This window comes from Typopeltis vanoorti, chromosome 10 (assembly GCF_054136105.1).
Source record: "Typopeltis vanoorti isolate ZY-2024b chromosome 10, IOZ_Tvanoo_1.0, whole genome shotgun sequence".
In the NCBI taxonomy this organism is placed as follows: Eukaryota; Metazoa; Arthropoda; class Arachnida; order Uropygi; family Thelyphonidae; genus Typopeltis; species Typopeltis vanoorti.
In genome coordinates, this window is record NC_143558.1 from 9,039,422 (window position 1) to 9,064,157 (window position 24,736).

General features: G+C 36.2%; 1 protein-coding gene across 2 annotated transcripts in view; it reads right to left on the reverse strand.

The window, feature by feature from the left end:
- Window positions 1-1,497: 1,497 nt before the first annotated feature.
- The window catches only part of LOC150102161 (uncharacterized), a 39,028-nt gene continuing 15,789 nt past the window's right edge, over window positions 1,498-24,736 (reverse strand). For both annotated transcript variants that reach the window (XM_090399278.1, XM_090399279.1), the window contains exons 2-3: window positions 12,096-12,431; window positions 1,498-4,553 (exon numbers count right to left, since the gene is read on the reverse strand). In XM_090399278.1, the coding sequence (XP_090255404.1) occupies window positions 4,362-4,553; window positions 12,096-12,401 (498 nt within the window). In that variant the 5' untranslated portion in view covers window positions 12,402-12,431 and the 3' untranslated portion in view covers window positions 1,498-4,361. The remainder of the gene's footprint in view (window positions 4,554-12,095; window positions 12,432-24,736) is intronic.

The window sequence follows — 24,736 nt, forward strand, 5'->3', positions numbered from 1 at the left end:
CTGCACACGAAGGAAGACTTCTTGGATTCAAATCTAGTCAGCGACTAGAAGAAATTTTTCTAAGCCTTTCTTCGACCGGTTCTCCAGTTACTCGATCTCTGGCACGGGAAAGCGGGGTTTTTCTTCTGGAAACTCGGGTTTTTCATCCCATAAACTCAAGCAAATCGACCCTTAGAACCCACATTATTTCTGACACTAAATGCAAGAGTTAGGGTTAGGGACCAGGAGATGGCGGCGCTTATTGAGCCATTCGCATCATTCGCAGAGTAATACATTGTCATATTATCCTGTTGACACTTTCCAGATCCTGGCCATCTTATCTCGCAAATTCCCAAAATCTGGATGCCCAGCCTCTTGTGTCATTTCTTAATTTGCCAGCTTCATATAGAGTTCTGACATTCCAAGTTGCAATTTTAAAAGTGGACACCATTTTGAGCCCGGAGATTCTTCGCACCCGTGTCCCATTTAAGGGACGCCGGGAACTCGGGGCCAGTTGTAAGAGTTTGCTTGCCATGGTGGTTGTTCTGGAGATAAGGTAGAGCAATAGTTTCTCCATTTGCTTTCTGCTCCGCAGTGTTACAGACGTACACAACATAATCATATTGCCAGCTGCAAATCTCTGATCACAAGCTTTTCCGTCATCATTTGGCTTCAACCTTGTGTTAGTACTGACAATGCTGCTTCCCACTGTCAGGGGCAGTGACCCCAGCAGGTGCTTATTTAATGGCGGCACTACTCGCCATGTCACCGAGTTGTCATTGGGCTTCGTGAGGTTTTAAGTGAGACAGAGTTGCCACCTCTGCTCCCCCCACGCCCTGATAGCTCAGCCGCTGTTGGTCCACGGCTGCTTATTCGCCAGATTGCTCTGCTTATATCTCAGCTAGCTTCCATATCTGAAGGCTGTTCCCCGATCCGCCACCTGGGGACGCATCCGGTAGTAGTCAGCTCTACCCCGGATTTTTCATATAAATTCAAGTTAAATCTCACTGGTAATCGCATGAATTACAATATACAAAACTGAAGATGTAATAAACATTCTTAAGGATCATCTCATGCCAGAAGACATCGCTCATAGCTTGAAATAAAGAAAATTCCTGAGGTAATTACTATGCCTATATTATATTCAAGTCAAAGTAATGTGTACGAAACTGTCAGCCGTAAGTGTAAAATTTGCTGTCGTCTTATATAATGCGATTATAGCAGAAAATGAACATTTTGAAAGGGGATCGCCTCATACGCCCAGTGGTCTAGTACTCCAGCATATAAATACGATATGAAACAAAAACACTCCTCTGGTTATATGTGCCAATCATATTTCTTCTATTTAACTTCAAATCTGAAGTGCTTTCATAGCAAAAGTTCAATATATTACTTTGTCAATATTAAGGTATCACCATCAGCCATAAAACAATAAAAACAACTGTTAGAAAGTACGAGACTCATTTTTTGTTCTTTTATGTAAGCTATATACAATATGCATACAATATGACATTATAATTCTGTGAAATACAATGTATTTTAATTCTCTATTCCTTTTGTACATTACAAGCATATATGACTCACATACATATAAACACACGCAATTGACAGACAAAAAAATACTACCTGTGGTGGTGGCCAGTAGATGGCGCTGAAGGTGATGATTGGTAGGAGAGGTTCGGTGTAGTGGTGGATACAGAGTTGTACAATAGGTGTCCTCCCGCGATGAGTCTTCAGACTCCTTGCAGGTGTCACGAATAATAGTAATAATAATAATGATATAATAATAATAAATGAGCCACGAGCAAAGTTTCCGTTTCGTAATCCTTAGTTCTATTGATGGCACTAATGCACAGCTTCGCAACCTTCCGTAGGTGGGATTTGCATTAATATTTTTTTCTCCCGTAAAATGAAAGTTTTAACCGTGCAACCCACAAAAATCGAAGGTAGAACTTACATTATTTCAGATACCACAATGTTAGTTAGAATTAGGAACACAACATGGCAGCAGTTATCTTCAGTTCTATCGTCACTCGAAAGTCGACATACCATCAATACGTGAACTCAACTATTAGGGATGACTAAAAATAAGGACAGACTGCCTACTGATTTCCGTTATAGGCCAAAACCTTAGAATAAAGAGTAGTCTATTTAAATTTCCTTTGAATAAAAAATTCATTTATTTACAGTGGGTGATCATATTATTAGAGCCACCTCCATGAATTACAGTAACAATTTTACACTTCAACCAGTTAAAATAAACGAGGGGTTCTTTATATTTTTTTTATTAAATAATTATTTTTACTGATTTTAATATACAGTTGACAATACTGTACTGTTGGTTTCATAACCTGTCATATGGACGCCATTTTGTGTTTAGATTCTCAGCCACCGTTCGACAGCCATCTTGTTCAGTTTATAAGTTATTGAGATTATTCAAGCGTTTTAATTACTTTTGGAGTGTTCTTACAATATTTTGACGATAAGTGGTTTATTTCAAGATTTGTACATGGTTCATAAGTATTGTACTGTGTTATTTTATGATTTGTTTTTATTCTTTTCTCGACAGAGTGTATTTTTACCTTGGACAAGGCCAAAGATCTTTCTCCAATGAAAATTTCAACGCTCTTAATGAATAGTGAACATTCTCAAAGGATGATGGCATCAACTGCTAATGTTTCCCGAGCATCAGTGGGTCGAATAAAAAAAAATGATTCAAATATTGAATTGGCACCGAAGCGTTTGAAGAAATATGGGTGGAAAAAAAATTACCACCCCACGGAACAAAAAAAAAAAAAATATGCGTGGAAAACAGGAAGGCACCTCGGAGGGTTCTTACAAAAATGATGCAGGATGCTGGCATTAAGATATCTTCAATGACAGCTAGTCGACGAATCAAGGACTTGGGCTTGAACAATGAAGCAGGATCAATACATCAAGGTACTGGAGACCAAGATGCTACCCCAGGTACAGGAGTGCTTCCGGAATAACGATTTCACATGATTCTGCTTCTTATATATTATATAAACATACTTTATTTTTTAAGTGTATCATTAGAGGACTAATTTTAAAAAAACAATGTGATGTAAAAACATTGGCCATGTGGTTTTATTTCTACCCGAACCTCACAAAATACCTTTTTCGCACTTGGCTCTAATAATTTGATCATTATTAGAGCCAAGTGCGAAATTGAATTTTTGTTATACACCCACTGTATAACAAAAATCAAGGTCGATCTATGAACTTTCGATAGGTAGTTCTTTTCTATCCACATTGCATGTTTCATGAAATTTGACTGCTACGGTGAACCAGATACGATAACAGTCATACCATTATTGTAGCAATGTTGCACTATATCAACAAACAGGAAAAATAAATCATTCTTTTTTTTTCTCTCCATGAGTTAGCAGGAAGACAAAAGAACGTCTTAAAAGGTTAGCGAAAAGGAACAATGAATACAAGCTCAGAAAGAGCATTGAAACGAACTGTGAAGGTTATTTGAATTTACACGTATGTATTGCTGAACACAGTAATATCTAAATTTATGTACAACGAGAGAAAATTACTGTTTAAGTCCACAGATGCAAGCCCCTTCGACACTTCTGCGCATGTCAAAAGAAGGAGAGTCCATTCCGCTAATAGGGTAATCAATCCGCATTGTGGGATGAGTTCTTTATTATCACAAGTCGGAAAATTAACTTCTGTTTTATGATCATTGTAGTTTTTAAAGTGGTAACTATTTTGCTTGTATAACAGTTGGAAATTTTTACGTATAAAGCACGGGATTTCGCGTGTTGGTGACCAATTCATGTCGTGCATCGCTTTATTTCTTTCTCCCCTTCAACATGAATTGACTCTTCTTGGCAATCTGCCAACGACAGCTCTCGCTCATGTGGTCGGACAGTAAAGGAAATTATCCAAAGAACTGTTATTAAACTTTCCAAACAGTCAGTTTTGTAGTATCCCCGATGAACATTTACATTTATTGCCTGTGAGTTGAAATTACGTTACTAAGTAACTTAAGAGGGGGCGTAGGGGAAGTAAGGACTTGTATATCGCGAACATTGTTCAGTATTTACAAAAAAAAAAAGAAAAAAAAGTATATTTTCTTCATATAACGGGAGAAATAATTCAGTACCATGCATCACTATAACGAATTTTCTGTACAAACAGAGTCGATCTTGTTTCTGATATGGCGATTTTACGTTATATATTTTAATATTTGGATTTTTTTAAGGGTTCCATAAGCGGCGGTTGCTTTTAGGATCCCGCCCTCTTCCTCCTTGCATTGTCTCTCTGTATACACTATTGCTTTCCTCACTGTGCAATTTCAGTTCACTTCATTTGGCACTTGTTACACGTTATAGATGATCTGGATGTCTTTAATAGCTGGTAAACAATAATCCGGTGATCCAACTTGGTTCCTTATCGCGATTATAGCTGTTGTAATTGTCGTAGTAACCGAAACTTTCCATAGGCATTGGGTACACCATTCCTACTGGAACCATAGACGCGACTCCGAAGCCGATGTATCGACAAGTGACCAAAGCTGCATGACGAACCCTCTTCCAAGTCTGAAAAAAATCAAAGAGGACAAAAGTCGTGAAACAAGCAGTAACGATATAAAAAACAAAGATGTACATTTTCAAAAAAAGTATTGAGACACAAGAACAAAATTGGACAAATCGTAATATACATATATTTAATATAGCATATGCAGTACAATAGAGCACAACAACCTTCGTAACATATTTTATAAAGTCTAATGTGATTCAGCACATTAGAAATTTACACACTCAGTGAAGGTGACCATCGTGGACAATATTCCACATGCCTTTTCAACTCATCCTGCAAAGTGTAAATTCCATTAATAATACAACAACTGTCAACAGAGAGCAATGTCCTGTTGAAAGAGTCGAGACTCTTTGACGTAATGGTGCACATCGCCTTATTGTCCTACAGTCCGGGATAGACTCCACACCTGTACATCAAGCGCCACAATATACGCGAAGGCTTATTTCGCGACTGAGCTATGGAGGTACCTCGGTTTTAGATATAGGTTATCTTTCCCAGAGAGGATAAAAACAGAATCCATCTATTATAATTACTTTTCAGACATTTACCGTCAACTAAAAGGTCTTAAAATTATACAGCATATCAATGCCATTAGTATTATATGAGTCAGATAACATGAACATTCTACTTTACAGTTGGTCTGAAAAATCAAAAAATGTTTTTTTTTTTTCATGCCAAATTATGACGTCATCACAGAGTGGCAAATGGCAGAGTGGAGTCTAGAAGAACTCGAGCAAGTAGTGGAATCTCAAGAATCCTGTACTGGAGCCACTTCGGTTTAATTTATATATTGCTGATATAGAAAATGATTTAAGGGTGGGGGGAGGTATTCCGTTGTTTGCTGATGGTGGTAAGCTAGGCAAGGTGAGAGACAAAACCATCCATACACCACCCAAAGGCTTTCAAAAATAACATGGTATACAGGGTTTCGAACTTAACCGTCTATTCGTTGCCAGCCTGCTTGGGCGAGTAGTTAGAGTATCCGTTTTCCAGCCAAAAGGCTGCGGGTTCGAATTCCGCTGTGGGCATGTATGCTTGTGATCGTCTGTGAAAATATTAGTGGTGGTGGTGGTGTGCAGTAGATGGGATTGGTATACTTACGGTTCGTTGTAGTTGGTGGACACGGAGAGGTGTGGAGTAGCTTCCCTCATTCGATGAGTCTTAGGACTCCCTGGAGGTGGCATGTAATAATAATAATAATAATAATAATAATAATAATAATATTTTTTAATAATATAAATATATTTTTTATTGATTGCTAAAATATTTATACATACAATAAACATCTTGTGTGACATTGCATCTTATAATTTTACAGAGTTCAGCACTAAGTGCTGCAATTCCTACATTGGATTTCAAGTAAAATTTTTAATAATAATTTTTTGCCTTTGTATTATGTATTTACAACACATGTTCTTCTAATATTAACAATGAAGATTATAAAGAATTTTTTGTATAATTTTTTATTTTTATTTATTTTTTATTTTTTTAAAGTTTGAGAAAGAATGATTATACATACAAATTTCTGCATTTGCTTATAAGGATTACTTGTAGATGAGTGAGGCAAGTTAATCCTACCTACTTCGAAGCTTGGGTTAGCTTTTACGAAGAGAGTGGGATTTCGCCTTCACTATTTGTGTTGTTGCTACTGTTTACGTATAGGATGTACGCTTTGGATGCTAGTGATTTGTGATGTGTATATTGGTGTTAATGATTTCTTAACTTTGTTGGTATATTTTCCAGAGTTCGTTTTTTAATGTTCTGTAGTTATCTAGGTGTTTTAACTTTCTTGGTAGGTTGTTGAGTTGCGTGGGTATCTGATGTGATCTCACAAAAGAACCGTATGAGTTGTTGAAGGGTGTGGGGATGTAGAGAGTTGTTGTAGGTCGTGTTATACGATATGTGTCTCTGTTGTTTCGATAGATGATGTTGAAGTAATTCCTTCTTAATGTCATGTAGTGTTTCAGGTTTTTAATGCTCAGAATTCTGTGCATCGCCATGTGCTTGTCGGATATTGGTTGTTGCATGTAAGGTGTCCAGATCACTGTTGACACGATTTTTCTGTGTAGTGTTTCTAATTTTGTTAGATGGCTGTTTGATGTATTTGTATAGACTGTTATTCCGTATCTGAGTAGGGATTCGCAGATACCGTGATATAGGAGGTTTTTTTTTTATGTTGGATGGAATAATGGCTTTAACTTGGAAGAGTTTTGCTGCGATGATCCGGAGTTTGGTGTGTGTAGGTATTCTATATGTTTTGTCCATTTAAGGTGGGAATCTATATAGAGACCGAGGTATTTTGCGTGTGATACAGGTTTGATTTCGGAACATTGGCAGGTATTTTTGTTGTTAATGCAGCGGTATGTGTGACGATGTATCGATAGTGATGCGGGGCGTATGATTCTTGGGTTGTGTATTATCAACATCTGTGTTTTGGTGCCGTTGATTAGAATTGCGTTTTGGTTGAAGTATGTTGTGATTTCGTTTAGGTCTTGTTGTGCTTTGCAGAGAGCTGTGTTAATGTCTGTGTGGATTGCTAGTAGTGCAGTGTCATCTGCGTATTGAAATATTTGACTTCTTATGGATATGTTATGAACATCGTTAATGTATATGTTGAATAGAGTGGGTGATAATATGGCACCTTGAGGTACACCGTGTTTTACTTGTATACTCCGACTATGACATGTACCTATTTTTGTTACTTGTGTTCTGTTTGAGGAGTAGTTCTTGAACCATGTATGCAGTGTTCCTCTTATACCCATTGAGTATTGTTTGGTGACAGCTGCAGCTTCGTGGCATGGAACATTCTCGTCTTGATAACAACGTGGATCAGTTCCATAAAAACTCCACAGTGTAAGCAGCACCTGATTATCAGGAATATCAGGGCACTGAGCTGCCTTCATGGAACCAAGGACAACGACCAGTGGCTCCGCTCCAAACCAGCTGAATGCACCCCACACTATTACTCCTCCACCACCAAACTTTACTGTGAGTGCAACACACTGTGGCAAAAAGCGTTCACCAGGATGCTTCCACACCCACACCCTGCCATCAGACTAGAAACAAGTGAATCTTGATTCATCGCTCCAGACTACCGTTTTCCACTGGTCAATTGTCCATTTCACACGTTCTTTGCACCAAGTCATACGGGCTGCCTTGTTCGTTGTTGTTGTTGTGTTCGGCTTGTGTTCCGGTGCTTTTCCGTGAAAACCCAGTAAATGGGAGTTCTTTTCATAAGGTATTAGAGCTCACTATGGTGTTACTGGCGCTCTGGAACTCATTACGGATGGTTTGTGCCGATTGCAGCGGAAATCGGCACAAAGGTTCATAAATCGTTCCACCCGTTTTAACACCTTACTGTCCCTGTCAGTCATTTTCGGCGACCGCCCTGAGTGTTTTACTGCACTAGTGATGCCAGATCTTCTCCATTTGTTGAATCGCTAATCTGTAATTTAAAGAAGCTCCAGTTGAACGGTAATGGCACGTACAGACATGCCACCGATGTGGCCCACGATGACATCTCTATCGAAATCACCAAGTTTAGGTTGTGTTGCATACCACCTGTATTCAACTGCTTCATACTATCTGTACACCCATTTTTATGTTATTAACAAACCTGGAACGTTCCATAACTTCAAATAATAGATAGCGTATCTTGATCCAGCCGATAGCGACCGGGCCACGAAAATCTAGGTCATTTCACTGATCATTGCATAATTTGCTAGAAACATTTCAAAAAAAGGTCTTTCCAGTTCATGTAACTGATAGCAAAATTTTTTATCCATTATCTATAGTACGCATGTGATATTATTTCGATCGTACTTTCTTTTTTGGAAATATTGTCAGCAGTTTCAATACATCGCAGCATTTATATGGAAAAAGGTTTCTCTTTGTCAAAACAAAAATGTCAACAGTCATTACTGACTCCTTTCATTTAAACATAGCACAAAATCGAATAAATGTAACTTCTTCTTCGGCACTACAGCCCCATGTAGGGCCTTGCCCTCCCATTTTTGGGTATCATAACTCACTACGAGGCAGGGTCGTACCCCCCCCCCCCCCCGCTCAACCATGTGTAATTGTTTGTGAAGCGTTGTGTTGTTAAGACCGGTTTGCCTGCTTTGCGGAAGGAAAAACCGCAAAGCAGAGAAATGGCTGAGAAAGATCCTAGGCTCCTCACGTCAGCGATGGGAATTGAACGCAGGACACTCCTTTCCTAGGAATGTGGTTGCGGAGTGCGTAACCATTCGGTTAACTGTGCAAACACATAATTACTAGCGTACTTATTATTTGGCGGATGCCTTTATGCTGCATTCTTACACAACTATGAAATCACTGTTCAGTTATTTTTACAGGTTCTGGTTGTTATACATTCACATTCATATCGCTTTGCAAAAACTACACAAGCTAAGAGTCGAACTTTTCCATTTTTTATGATTTTTGATACGAGAGCATTTTGCAGACGGGTATTGACTTCAATGTAATTCTCTTTAGTCTGCAATGTTACTGTAGATCACTATCATTTGCTTTCAATACTGTTATGTAGTATTTGAGCGATTATTAATTTTTTTAGCATTTCTGCTAAAAATTATATTAAAATTATATTAATTAAAATATTATATTGTGTTATTATATTATATTATTATTATTAGCTCACACATAAAAATATACATAAAGGAATTATTCATCGATCTAACAAATAGCAACAGCACCTTCTTCGAGATTAAATGTGAAATTAACGTGTTAGCACCAAACAGAAGACAATTCTCATCAGTTATTGCTTATTTACAAAAGGCAAATCGAATCCCTGGTGGCATTTACGCTGCAATCTAATCAAATTATTTATTTTCCTGATATGAAGCAGGAAATGGCTACGATAAATGCAGTTGGGTCTGTGACCTTTTGCCCACAGTGCGTTTTATTTCGGAGCAGTGACTTTCGCATATTCTATGAAGTTTATTTTCCCAAACTCGATAAAGACCTATAAAATAATTAGTTTGTTTTCATAATTTTGATCTGGGCATCTGTAATAATGACTCGTTCTATTACATTCACAATACAAGAACGCAGATAAAGAGTTAATTCATTAACTAATAATAATAATATTATTATTATTATGTTATACCACTCGTATTATCACAGATGCCTCTCTGTAGTCATATGCAGAGAGAGAGGGGGGGGGACTTTCAATTGGAATCATCAAACAGCCAGAGGATATTTTTTTTTATTATTATTATCACAGCTCTCCATGAGCCAACCATTATACTCATCAAAGAAATGTGAACGAAATAGCAGCACAGAACTTTAAAACGACTGGCATTAGGCTTCTGTTGGATTGGATTGAGTAAAATTAGCCGAGCAACAGAAGTCACGAGGTTAGTACATTATTTTATTAACTGCGTTTTCTTAGGGCCGTGACAAATCTGCAACCAGTCTGTTTGGCAGAATGAAAAGGCCAACTCAGTATGAGACCTGCTAATTATCCTCGGTTGCTTTTAACAACCATTCATAAGCTATATTTATGCATAATCAGAGTTTACCATTAACATTATTTTAGTGGTAAAGGTAATTGGGTTTTCCTCTCTCACAGTGGAGTTCGGGACATCGAAAGAGACCCACTCTAGGTCCAACAGTACCTAGTATACCTCTCAAATTCATTAATCGTGTACTCACAATTGTGTCTGATAACATATTTGACAGCATATGAAAAAAAAAAAAAAAAACATTTTCTTCACTCCCTTATTATCATACTCTTACTGAAGTTTTAGGGATGATTGTTTATCCTCCAAGTATATAACTTCCCAGTGTCTCCCTATGAATTCCCTTTGTGTGTTTTACTCACATCCCAACTGTTCTGTTTATCTTTCAAATTCTGCAATCCACAGTCCTGAATTTATCATCGTAGTCATCATTCTGTAGTTCTGAAATTATTTTATTTGAGTTTGCACTTTTTTCGATGTCGGGAAAAAGTGCCTCTCCCGAAAATGTGGATGACAGAATTACACGATGATATCAACGTGTGAAGCAAGATGTTTTCTATTCCCACTTGTCAGTATATTTCTCAGCACGGTATTTATTACTCTGCTGAAATCAATTCCTTCTAAAATCTCGTTAGTGCAAAATGCAAAAAACCTTACATTTGAACACTAAATTAGAAGCCATTTGTCTCTGGCTTCCTAAGAAGGATGTCATGACATCTTAATTTCGGATGGAAATTCCTCGGTTGGAATCCTGTAGAGAATGCAAGGGATCTTTATAAGGGACTTTTCAACTGAACGTACGGAGATGACACTGTTTTTTTCTGGAAAACACGTTATTTTTTTTTCACCCTACAAAACAGGCGAATTGACCAGAGAACGCGTGCGCTAACATATGGTTTATTATGGTTTTCATCGTAATTCCAAGCAATACATTATCAGAACGGCCATAAACTTATCCATTTTTAACTACCATAATTTAGGCAATAATCTCAATACTCTATTCTGTCAAAGGCTGTTGCAAAGTCCAGCATTATCACAGTGTATCCATCTTCGAGCCTCTGTAGCTCAATCAGTATAGATGAAGCCTTTTGGTTGGAAAGACCTGGGTTTGAATCTCATCTAGGACACGAAGAACCTTCATCAGGTCTTTTCAACTGAAGTTGAGTTAGCTGGTTTCATGCGGAGGTGGAAGGACTTTTCATACCGGAAACTCGGTGTTTTACTTCCCACAACCAGGCAAACTGGCTAGTAGAACACAGGCAATTTACAGACAAAACAATAGTCACAGGCATATAGCTAACGACCTTATCCTGGACTTATGGTTATGAAATCCAAAGATACGTGGAATGCCGTGGGCGCTTAAGTACCTGTTGGAACCTACTGACGATGATGTATCCACTTTTTCCCTTTCCTTTAATGTGAAAAATTACTAATACAACTGTTCCTTCGTTTTTAACAAAGCTACATTCTCATAAAATTTCACATATCACTGTCTTTCCACTCTTGAATTCTGGCCCTAAAAAGGAAACTTCTTCAGGACTTTAAAAACCGCACTAAAAATAGTAATTGCTGTCATTTGTTGCCTGTTTCTACTATGTAAATGGGACAACCTCTTCATCTTACTACTCTCTCAGTACTCAGTTAGAGTTAAGACAAATTAACCACGTGAACGATAACACCAATCCCTTTTCGCATGTTTTATATTCCACTGAACATCGAGATGTTCCATATCTTTGACTCCAAACTCGTCTACTTCAATTCTATTTTTACCACAATGATCGGATCTACGGCGCAGTGCAAATAATGACAGTCATTTTGACACTTGCGAAGACACTGGAACATTGCAAATGTTTCGTGTTTAGTCTGTAGATTAAGATTCTGAAATATTTAATTCGTAGCCGTCTAAGGATTTGTGTACACCAGGCTTACAGTCCTTCGTGAGTGGGATTAACTGTGTGGTGTCGGTTCCAGTTCTATTTACCCTCGATCAGAGGCCCTACTTACTCTTCATAACTATATTCTTGATTTCTATCTTTTTCTTGGAAGTGTTCAAAAACTCACCTTTTTCTTCTGTTTCTTCTTTGCTTCCTTCTTTTCCGATTTCGTTTCGGCAGCAACTGGTTGGATCTTTGGTCGCACACCAGAGTAGTCATTCTTCACTAGCTTTTCCCTGTCGTCTTCGGAATGCTTCCAGAACTTCACTTTCTTGACTTTTTTGATCTTCTTGGGAAGTGGAGGTTCCTGTTCCAGTAGATCTTCTCCGTCCTCTTCGCGTACTTCTACGATTACATCTAGATGTTTTCTGTAGAACAGTCGGAAATTTTTCTTCCCGCACTTCAATTTGCAACCCTTCCTGTTTTCAGCCATGGACGGCACTTGTACGGTCACAAAATCAAACTGCAAAAAAGAGAAAGAACGGATTAGACACCATTTTAAAAATGTGACACTATAAAACATATAAGTATATACGAGAGAAAGATGGGGTTGAACCTGCATTTATTACAGATTCATATGGTATATAATATTTTTTTGTGCTGCCAATACGGTAGTTGCGCTGCTCATGTGCTGCCAATACGGTAAATGGGGTGTGCAAAATCAACAAAGGATTCTTCACCAGACACAATGCATCATTTTCCTACCAAACTTAATCAATTCTTGTTGGAGATAGAACCAAGTAGTGGTTCTATCTCCAACACTACGCTATGAAAATCGGGTATTATCGTGTTGAAAAGAGGAGATTCCACCCAGGAGGAAATGGTATATATATATATATATGGAATACATATATAACTCAGGACAATAACCTAGTGCACCCTGAATCATCCTTGTCTAATAATGTGCATCTAGTCTGAAATAATAGTCTAGGAGTTCTATTTGCTTTCTCTGGTGGAGGGGAGAATGAAAATGTCATTCTAGAGATCACCCAACTTAGACATTCCTATATTTATTTTAAGTATACCCAACAACAGGGCTTAAAGAACTGATTACTTTGCCACCTGTCAAGTTAACGTAATTTTACGCTCTGATAAATTAATTGTGACCATGCAGCTTTCTCTCTCCAGCTATGCCACCCCGCGTAAATCTCAATGGCACTAACTAGTTGCAAAATCAAAAGAATTACACACATGAACTCATCCATTTGATATGTGCAATTTGAAAAGTACTGTTAATTTTGATTATCGGTGTGTATGAAGTTTCAGTCATGCGCTTCTACATTCCTCTGCATACCCGGAAAACATGATAGTTTTATCCATCTCCATTCATTTTATAAATATCTGACAAGCTTTCATCTCTTGTGAGGAGTTAATACTACTACGGTATTTCATTTCGCTGTAATACTTATTTCACAATACTTGACGGCTGCAGATAGTTGCGAAGTCGAGAAAGACAGGATGTGCTGTAATTAGCTCGTCGACATCTGATTCTGTATACCTTTTGTCTGATTCTAATTGTTAAGGTTTTGTGATCGAACTGATTCAAACCAGCACTTCATTCCTACTTCAGTCTTCCTATATGAATTGTAAGAACATCTTGACGAATTCATCTAAAGACTTAGCTCACTTTTGGTAAGGTATTGTGACGATTCTCCAACAAGTTTGATGTTAAAGAAGAGTTTGTTTGTTTTTTATTCTTTCTCCTCCAAATTCCTTTTAAAAAACAACTAGAAAAACTGGAGTTTAGTTTGCAAAGTGGTTGGATTGCGTAGGTGTTCTTACGCTGGATTTTAATGTTAGGAAACGAAATTATATAGCTATGACTGGATTCAAACTCGGGTATTTCCAAGTGGTGTCTGTTCGTGCGTGACTTCCCGATGGCGTCAGATTGTCCAAAATTATGTTCCTGGTTGAAATGATAGAAACAGCTTTATATTTTATCTCTGATTTCTGCATTACTGTATATCGTGTATCAGATCTGGCATATTTCTATTTGGATTGTTGCCAAGTATGATATTTACTACACCTCTACTATCTACACCTCTACTATCTCAGATATATGGACATATATTTATTTATTTTATATATACACAGTGTATATAAACTGGAGATTATTTTCAATCGAAAATAATCTGTCTGCAAAAACTATAACCTTTTGAACTGGTTCGTAGATTTTGATGACATTTGATATTAGTGATCCTTACTAAAATTATGGACAAAAGTCACTAATTACTTTACGTTTCACAACACAATCAACCACTTTACTCATTTTTCATTATATGAGAATTTATTCGATGATACGTATTTCTCGTTGCTGTATTTGCGACTTATTGCAGCCACAAATTTGCCAGATGCATGAAATACCGCTCACTCACTTTCCTTGACACATTTGTAAATGCTTACATTTTGTAAGCCTTTTCAGCAAAAGGAGGTGGAAGACTTGGATTTACATTCACATAGAATAAAAACTGCAATTTGACAGACATCAAAATATATTCGCGTAATGGCATTCGCCTCCTACGTGTAGATATTGGTTTAAGACAATGATTCTTAAATATTCTCACCGTATATCTTAACCTTAAAGATATCCAGATAAATTTTTACAAATTCATATTTGTACATTTATACAATTTTATATTTAGACAAATATAAAACCATGCATCGTATAACGACGTCATTACTGTCACTGAAATTGACCATAATAGCAGTTTATTTATCTTCATTTGTAAGATTTACTTCTGTATAGCTTAATCATTTGCCTTTTTTTTTCGGATTTAAACCAAAAATTGTTATGGCTCAACAAATTGTATCAGAGATTCTTATTAGCTAACTTCATTAAATCCAACAAGAGTACAGTTTTCGAATCGTTTTTGACTAATTTTTATGTGCCTCTGAGCCAGTGGATTGAGAAAATAAACCAAATAGTCATTTATGCACTTGACAAAACACACTATCAAACTACCATATACTGAGATCGCTGGATAATTCAATAACTGGATTCTGTTTTTTTAAAATTTTTTTCAATGCGTTTTAAGATTTTTAAATACATGTTAATGTATTTTTATTTAAAATTATTTTTAAATATTTAAAATTAAAATATATTAAAATATTTAAAATTAAAATATTTAAAATTAAAATATATTAAAATATTTATAATTAAAATATATTAAAATATTTATAATTAAAATATATTAAATTATTTAATAATGTTTATGCATTTTTGCTGAAAGTTCATTTTTTGAAGTAGATGTCTACTTTTTTAAAAGATACCACCCTTCATTCCTAAACAATCTAATCAAATATAATACTGCTTAATAACTCGTTTAATTATAAATGGACTGTTTTGTCAATATTCTTGAGGTTAGATGAATAGATTTCTTTTTTTTTTTTTTTTTCACTTTACAACTCTAAAGGTTTTGGACAATCTACGATATGACAAACTGGGGGGAGGGGGGCTGAAAGTAATGGCACAACAGGAAATGGAGAATAACTGATTAATAAGCTTCGTCAAAAATAGAATTTATATCACGAAAATTAATGTCACATATAGTGACGTAACTGCTACCGAATGAGACATTCACAAAGGACAGTTTTATCACCGGGCTTATTCAACATTTTCGTAAACAATCTATCAGCATACAAACAACACGCTACACACTTATCCATATACAAAGAACCAGCAACAAATAGCCTTACATCGTCCAGACAGTCTTGAACATAATCTGAGATTTGCTTATGGATAACTGTATTATATTAAAACCGCAATAAATTTCGTCTTTAAAAACTCCTCGTGCATATCACTTAAATATCATGCCAGTACTGCCCGAAGCAAACAGACGACAATCCAGGAAGTAGAAATCTAAAAATACCGATGCGCTTCGACTAAACATGCGATGCCACATTCATATTAATAATATACCAAAATTACTGTCGAAATTACTCTTCAAAACGCGTCACTTACAAAATATATTATCACAAAATACTAGGCAAAAATTAACAAATTTCTAAATACATCGTACTCAGATGTGAAATGCATTGATCCAGTTCTACCACTTAGAAATAAGCTAGTTCCGACAATATCGCATATTACTAAAGTAAAGCAATCTACAGAGACAAATTTATCCTACCGGCAAAACTATGCGTTAATGTTTAAAAACTAATATACCAAGTTGCTAATGTGAAACTTATGAAGTAAAATATGCACATATTTTAAATACTGTGCACTTTATTAAAGTGTGTTTATTTACAATAATGGTAAATTACATTTGTTTATTAAATGGCGTATTGATTAAAAAAATTAAACCTGACATTACTATGTTATAAGAATCCATAAAGTTTGCTGGAAACTGAACCATATATTACAATTTTAATCACATATATACAATGAAACTCATTATTAAAAAGTATAACTATTTGTTAAACACTATTATTATTATTTGTGGATGTTTTGCAGTTTATGCATGTAATTTCTGAAAATTAACAACTTGTTCAAAAATTTAACCAAAAAAGTAAAATATCTGTGGAAATGACGTCTGTATCTATAGCGCTAGGTCTCCCAGTGAGAGACCATTGTAAGTTCGATTCTAGTTGCCTACTGGACAAATCTTTTCTAAGTCTTTCTTCGACTGGTTCTCCAGTTAGTCTACTTCTAGCAGAGCAAGGAGATTTTTCTCCCAAAAAAACTCATTTTCAATCCAGCAACTGAAGAAAATCGGCCGTAGAACTCCTATTATTTCAAACAATAACAATAATATATATAGTATTATAGTTGGAATCACGAGATGGCGGCACGGCAGTCTGCAGTAATCTCCACCCTAGATGCCTACGAAATCATTAATAGCCTTGGGTCACCTTGCTAATGATTGGCTAAGCATGGAGATTGGATGTTCTTCAATTTCAGGAAGTTAAAGTTGAAAGTTTTTCCTTCCCCTTGTGGAATAAAAGGAGTTAGTACCAGTTTTTTTTTAAAGTAAATAATAGCATACATGATAATCACAAAACAACTAATATAGAAATCATGCTATGTCATCAAATATGCCAAATCAGACATGAATGGACGTTTGAGCTCCCATGGATAAATAAATTCCACATCCTCCTGGAAGAATATATTAACGAAGTAATTTTTTTTACATTATGTAAGTATATGTACATATATATTTTCTCTTGATTGCAAATATGGAAATATTCATAACAATACATAACTGATTTTTATAATACTATCATTTTTATAACATAAAATATAATATATTTATGATTACCTTGATGGACCCGTGCTTCACTCAGGATTTCTCCATGAGTGCAGGTCACAAAGATGCCTCCAATGATCTCGATCCTCTCTCTTCCATGTTATACCCATAGATTTCACTAGTGGATCTTGTAGGTAGTCTTCCTGGTTTTCTTTTTATTCTTGGTTGCCAGTTGAGTATTCTGTATGTCCATCTGTTATCGTTGAGTCTGGCTATGTGACCTGCCCATCTCATCTTGCTTTCATATACTGATCACCACATATTTAATATTTAATATTTTTTATTACCACATCTTTTATGCCTGATATCTTTCTTAGTTCCATGTTTCTAACATGTTCCATTCTGCTGATGTTACAAATCCTGCGTTCTATTGCACGCTAAGTTATTCTGAGAGTCTCTTCTTTTCTTGTCATGTTCCATGTTTCTGATCCATATGTGAGTGATGGTAGAATATCATTATTAAATAGTTTTGCTTTCGGAGAGATGTCAAGATTTGGATCAGTAAGTGTTTCTTTAAGTTTGTTGAATGATAGCCATGCAGCTTTATTTCTTTTTGCTAGTTCTTCAGATAAATCGTTATTCATTTTTATTGTTTGTCCTAAGTAGTTGTATGAGTCAACTTGTTCTATAGGGATGTTATCAATACATAGGTGACTGTCACTTGTGTAGATGTTTTTGATCCATTTCGATTTTTCTAGATTCATTTCTAAGCCTATCTTACTGCTGTTTGTGTATACTTTTCACCCATTTCTTCTAGGTCTTTTGGGTCGTGGGATATCAGTACTAGATCATCGGCAAACATAGGGACTTGTAGTTTTTCACCATCTATGCTTTTTCCTCCGTTTAGGTCTATTTTTTTTTTTTCAGAATGTATTCTAAAATGCTGGTAAATAGATTTGGAGAGATCACATCGCCTTGGCAGACCCCTCTCTTTATATCTATATTTATAGATTGATTAAATAGGGTTATTTGTGTGGTCTGATTTTTGTTAATTTCTTTTATCATGTGGAAGTAATTAGGGTCCACATTTATTTCCAGTAAGGCACTGATGACTGCATTGTGTTCTATATTATATTATATTTTATGATATAATAACTTAATTTTTTATAATAATATAATTAATTTTCAAGCTTGTGTAGCTCAGTGGAAATGGCGCGTGCATCCTCTGCGCTAGGCCGCCCGAAGATAGACTTAAGTTCAAATCTAGCTGCCGACTGGAGGAATTTTTGTATGCGTTTCTTAGACCGGTTGCTGAGTTAGTCGATCGCTGACACGGGCAAGCGGGTTTTTTCTCTCGAAAACTCGGGTCGTCCTATAAACTCAAGAAAATCGACCGTAGATACCAAGAGAAGGCAGCACTTGTTTGCCAGTCTCTTCATCGGTTGTCACTTATAATTAGTGATAGTCTTGGGCCAGCTATCTCTGATTGGCTAATGGTAGTGACTGAACTGCCTACTCAGTCTCCAAAAGCCAGATCAGGTTTAAAAAAAAGTCTCGCCCACTCCCTATAAGGGAATAAAAGGCGATTACTCATCATTATAACAATCCATTACTTATAAATAACTGTATAATTAAGACAGAAATTGAACATTGTATGTATGGATTTAACGCATATTTTATTATGACTTCCTTGTGGTCTAAGTTAATGTTGACAAAATACTAAGTAGAAGTATAAAGTGGTGCTTCTACTTAAATAACGAGTAGAAGTATAAAATGCCGTTCAATTGGAAACAATAATTTGAACTTGTTTACAGGATCTTGCAACATTACATACCCTGTGTAGGCATTTAAAAGTTACAGGTACATCACGAAATTTTTCCTATATTTCTCGTCTAAAAGAACTGAAAAATCAAGTCAGTTATTCATTTCAATTTTTAAGTTCTTTTAGCAAGAAAATAGACGATTTTCTATGCATCACTTCAGGAAATTTTTTGTACAGGCAGATCTTTCGCAATGACGTCAGCTAGCTTGTTAATAAATTTAAACGACCCATGGGCGCAGTAATTGACAATCATTCATTCCATCAGGCCAGAGTCAGTGTAGCTGTGATATGCGGAAAGACACGAAATTGAGCTAATATACAGGATGTCATGTGATCTAAAGTCAAAGGTCGATGCTAGACACTTGACTGAGATTTTTTTTTTTTCTTTCTGTTCATACACTGGTTGTCTTGGGTAATCTCTCGTGTGTGATGGTAATAACCCATTCGATGTTCCTGGCGCTAGTTTACAAGCAGTCAATGTTCTAGTGTTTACTAATACTAGAAGCAAAACTGTCTTTAGTACTTACTCAAAATACAGTAATTGTGTTATTAAGTTTGCTATTACAATACTTTATCATTACAAGTGAATATGTCTTTATATAGTTATCTTCAACCAAAATAAATTTTATTTTGTATAAGTATAAATAAATAATAATTAAGAAACTATTTTTAGAAAATTTGAAAAATAAAAATACTTTTGTAACTTTAAATCAAGTAACCTTTTATTCCGTAGCGACAATAAAGTAAATTAATAATTATTACTATTATTTTACCTTATACTAGCATTTCCACTTACATATTTATTATTATTAGTATTATTATTATTAATATTTATCGCCGAAGACAGTGATAAAAAATTCAACGAGATTGGCTAAGAAGAAACCAAATTTTGAAGTATTGAAAAGGGAACAGAGAGGACCGTGGTCAACAACGAGCGAAGAACAAAAGACGTCGCCATCTTTGCAATTACGCCATTTCTGCCCGAGGGAAGAAAGATGAGTCATCAAGTGTATCAAATGCCTAGAGGATTTATCGTCCGACGGAAATAATATAACTTGTACGAATGCAGTAGGATTCTACACTTAAAATGTGCCGGCTTTTCAGAAACAACCGGGCAACATAAATATAAATCCGATGTAACACGAGAGGAATGGAAGTGCGTACTCTGTACGAAGAACAAAGAAACGCACCTAAAGCAGCCACCTAGGACGCAGCCGATTATACCGGAGGAAAAATCAGACGACGAACTGAACAAACAAAAAAAAAATGCAGGTGAGTCCTATAATTTCAACTCTTTAAATATACTAATAGAAAATGGTCTAGAGACCATAAAAGCCAGCTTAGTAGACCTTGTGCAAGAACTCTTTAATAAACAGAACGAACAAATAGCAAAAAAAGTCTAGAATATGAAGATTTGGTAAAACATAATAATTTAGCAGTGATAGAAATGTTGCAAACGGTAAAAGACATTAAAATGAGCATTAACGCACTAAATGACAGGCAACACATTTTGATGAAAGAAACATCCGAACTCCGTCAAGAATTTCATTCTCTAAAACTACAATACGAACGTTTAAATCAGCAGCAACAACATAAAGAAGATCTTGTCATAAATGGTCTTCCTGAAACGTCACTTACAGAAAACCTCAGAAACGTGGTTTTAAAATTAGGCCATGCAATTGATATCCCCCTACAGCTTAACGACATTTAGACCGTAAATCGGATTCCTAGGAAGAGCAAAAAGCAAGACTTGCCACGACCTGCATCCGTCGTAATTCGTCTTACGAGTCCACAAGAGACAATCTCATAAAAGCCAGCAGGCAGAAAAAAAAAACAGTTGCCAAGGACTTGAACGCATGGCAAGACAATGCCCCAATCTTCCTATCCGAATATTTAACACCATTCAACCAGAATCTGTTGTACCAAGCAAGAAAAGCAAAAATGGAAAAAATTACCAATTTTTGTGGACCAGAGATGCCAAGGTATTCATAAGGAAGTCACAAACTTCAAAGCAGATACAAATTAAAAGCTCAGAAGACACAGAAAGGCTGCCACAGTGAAAAAAAAAAAGCCCTCCTAATTAGCTCAAAAAGAAGCCAACAATAAAAAAAGAATGTGAACCATCAAGACAGATGCAATAACACAGGATATATCGACAATTTCACTTTGATCAGACCTTTCAGGTCATTCATTTGACCTCCCAAACAGCTGCCTACTTCCAACACAGCAAAATCATCCCAGTAGTAGTATTTATCTAACATTATTTACTTAACATTCTGCAATGAATACTTGTAGTAAACAGAAAATGTGATAGTAATACTTCAGTTATATATTTATAAATAATTTGTGATGAGAATAATAAACTTTACCATTGTAAAAAAAAAAAAAAAAATTAACGTGTCTGAAAGTATAGTAGAAAATAAATTGCCAAAATTAATTTCCTTTAAGGAAAAATTTATCCACTAGGTGTCACTCATCTAGCGTATTTCTGTAACTTCTCGTACATCGAACAGGAGGAAATTCAAAGATATTCGGTAAAGCTGTTAACAGTGGAAAGGTAATTTTCAGTAAAGTAGCACGATCCTTTGAGCATTTATTCGGCAATTTCTCTTTATATTTAGAAAACACCGCTTCGTATAAAGATACAAATAGCATATATTCCGTTTCTTCTAAATATGCATGGAAATTGCCGAGCAAAAGTCGCCTAAGATCAAAGTACGTATTTCGAAATTTATTATTTATTACTAGAACTGTTAAAAGAATAGGTCTTTGTATACCTTCGATGAAGTTGTAAGATACGTGTTGTTGCCATTACAGTTAATTAACGATAAGTCCAAGCAAACACGCAACGATTGGTACCAGTCTAACTTAATTTATAATATTCTAACAAAAAATATATTAAAGCACAAACATAGCGCAATTTTAAGAACTATCGGTATTATACCCTCCAACTGAAAAAAGCCCGAGTTTGTTTCGATTCTAATCATAACAAGAGGAATCTTTATGGTTTTTATTATTATTATTATTTTTATTTGAAAGGGAATATCTGATGAGTTTTCCATGAAGGTAAGAAGTTTTTTTTTGTTTTTTTTTACTCCCAGAAATTGGTTTTTCATCCTGCATGCAAGCAAATCGACCAAGACAACACAAATAATTTGCATACAAAAATACTATTGGAATAATCCACTTACTTGTCTAAGAGGCTTAGTTGTGGTCCTAAGACTCTGCAAAGAACGAGATCGCCTTCGTCTGAGAAAGCTTGTACGGACAAATAGAACTTCCTGTGTGCAGCAATTGATCGAAGCATTTAATGAAGGCTGTTCCCATATCTCAACGAACTATGCGCAGGGAATTGAAGAAGGTCGGTATTGGCAGTCGCATGACTACACGGAAACCAGGTTATCTCTGTGAAGAACCGGAAAGTTCGTCTACAGTGGTGTCAGGAACACCGTGACTGGACACTGGAAAAGGTCATGTGGTTCAACAAGTCAAGATACACTTGGTTCTGTATCGACGGTAGGCAGAGTTTGGTGGGACCCCATGAGGCAATGAACCCAACTGAAGGGTCTGGAGATGGTGTCATAGTGGGGCATATTCTGTTGGTACGGAACGGATCCCCTGATATTGCTCGAATGTCGGTTGTCCACCAAGGAATATCTGAACGTTATTGTCGATCAATTCCATCCTGCAATGTTGACTTTTTATCCAGCAGGTGACAGTTGTTTCATGGACGACAATGCTACTGTCCATCAGACAAGAATTGTTCAGCAGTGGTTCAGCGAGCATGACAGCGACTTCCACCACAAAGTCCGGATCCGAATCCCATTGAGAATGTATGGGACATATTAGAAAAACAGATCCGGGAACAAAGTTCCTCTTCCGTCAAATCTGAGCCAGTTAAAGGAGTGTGGTGAACTCTTGGTATGTATATGCAATCCAACACCTGTAGAATCTGAGTCAAACTGCCTAACTCTTGGCCAAAGGAGGTCCAACACAGTATTAAATAAAACTCTGTAATTCAGTAGATGGTATGTGTATGAATCTGAATGCAGAAAAGATAATAAAACTCCAAAATGAAGTCTGACGATTGCTTGATTTGGTGTAAGTATTGCTCAGCTAAAACTGCTGTGTGCTATAGTTATAAAAATGACGTGTCTTTTGTTTCAAGAAAAAATAAAATAACATAGCGAATGTAATCATCTTTGAAAGTTGGCATTTCTGCGATAACCTTGAAGTCTGATGATGTTGCCACCTAACGGACCTTTTTTTTTTTTTTAATGTAAACTGTATAAATGGATTGTTGTTCATCTTGATGTAGCGTTTATCTTTAACTGACGCTATCAAGTTCCTGTAGGGTTTATTATTTATGTATTTATTTAAAGATAGCTTATTTGTATTTGGGGAGCTCGTTACGCTAAAAATCTTTTGGCAGTTTATTCAAGTTATTTACGAAGCTTTCTTTTTTTTATTTTTAAGAAAAGCTTGGGTGCACTTTTTGTCGTTTTCACATACTTTTTCATCAGAAATTACAGGTTATGTATAAATTCATCTGAAATCTTTGGGCAATTTATTAAACTTACATCATATTTTTATTTTGGTAATTTATATTACATCATCATCAATAATTATTGAATTGCCTCTCGCGATTAATCCTAGATTTCACTTAGATACTAAATAATAATAATATAATCTTCGTCTCTCGTATACCCCCATCGCTGATGTAGGAAAATGCCGCACCCAACATTAATATTCAGCAACATATGACTGGAGGATGCCAGATTAGACAAATTTATTACACAGTTGCTTGTATTATTAAAGTTCGGCCATTTATCTATCATTCTAACACATTTTAAATAATAAACCCTGTATTTCTGAAACTTGTGAACTTGATATTCAATACCAGCATTTCGACTGACTTAAAACAGCTAAACAGCTAACGCCATTTAATTCCCGTATACGGAAGTAGGCGAGGCCATTTAGCCCTATCTAACTTTTTGGAGACTGAGTGGGCAGTTCAATCTCCACTGGTACCAATCAGAGATAGATGGCCCAAGGCTATCACTAATTAAGCGGTACGCAGTGAAGAGAGACGGCTCAAATGTGCCGCCATCTCGTGGTCCCTAACCCTAACACAATATATTTAATGTCTGAAATAATGTGGGTTCTACGGTCGATTTTCTTGAGTTTACGGGACGAAAAACCCGAGTTTCCTGGAGGAAAAACCCGCTTGCCTGTGCCAGAGATCGACTAACTCGAGAACCGGTCGAAAAAAGGCTTAGAAAAATTTCCTCTAGTCGCCGACTAGACTCGAAACCAAGTCTTCCTTCGTGCGGCCAAGCGCCGTGGTATGCAAACGCTACATCCACTGAGCTACACAGGCTTTCGACTGACTTAAGACCTCGATAATATTCAGGACAAAAGATATGACGTTCGTAACTTCCCACCTGTAGATAACCCATCGTATTTCTATTTTTGAAAAAGTAGTACATACAAAAATATAGCATTTCTCAAAAACAGCTCGGGTTTCAGAAGTCAACCGAAATGCACAACCATGCAACTAGTTGGCATAAGAGGTACACCTGATTTAGGAATTCTCTCTCATACAGAATCTAACTAACAAAAATAGCAGCAAAATAGCCAGATTGTGTGTGCGCGTGTTATGTTCCATCGAGTCGTTTTCGACTCCTGGTGACTCTATGAACATATACTCTCCATTCAGATCTGTCCCTGGCCATATCTTCCAGAATTTCCAAGCGCACT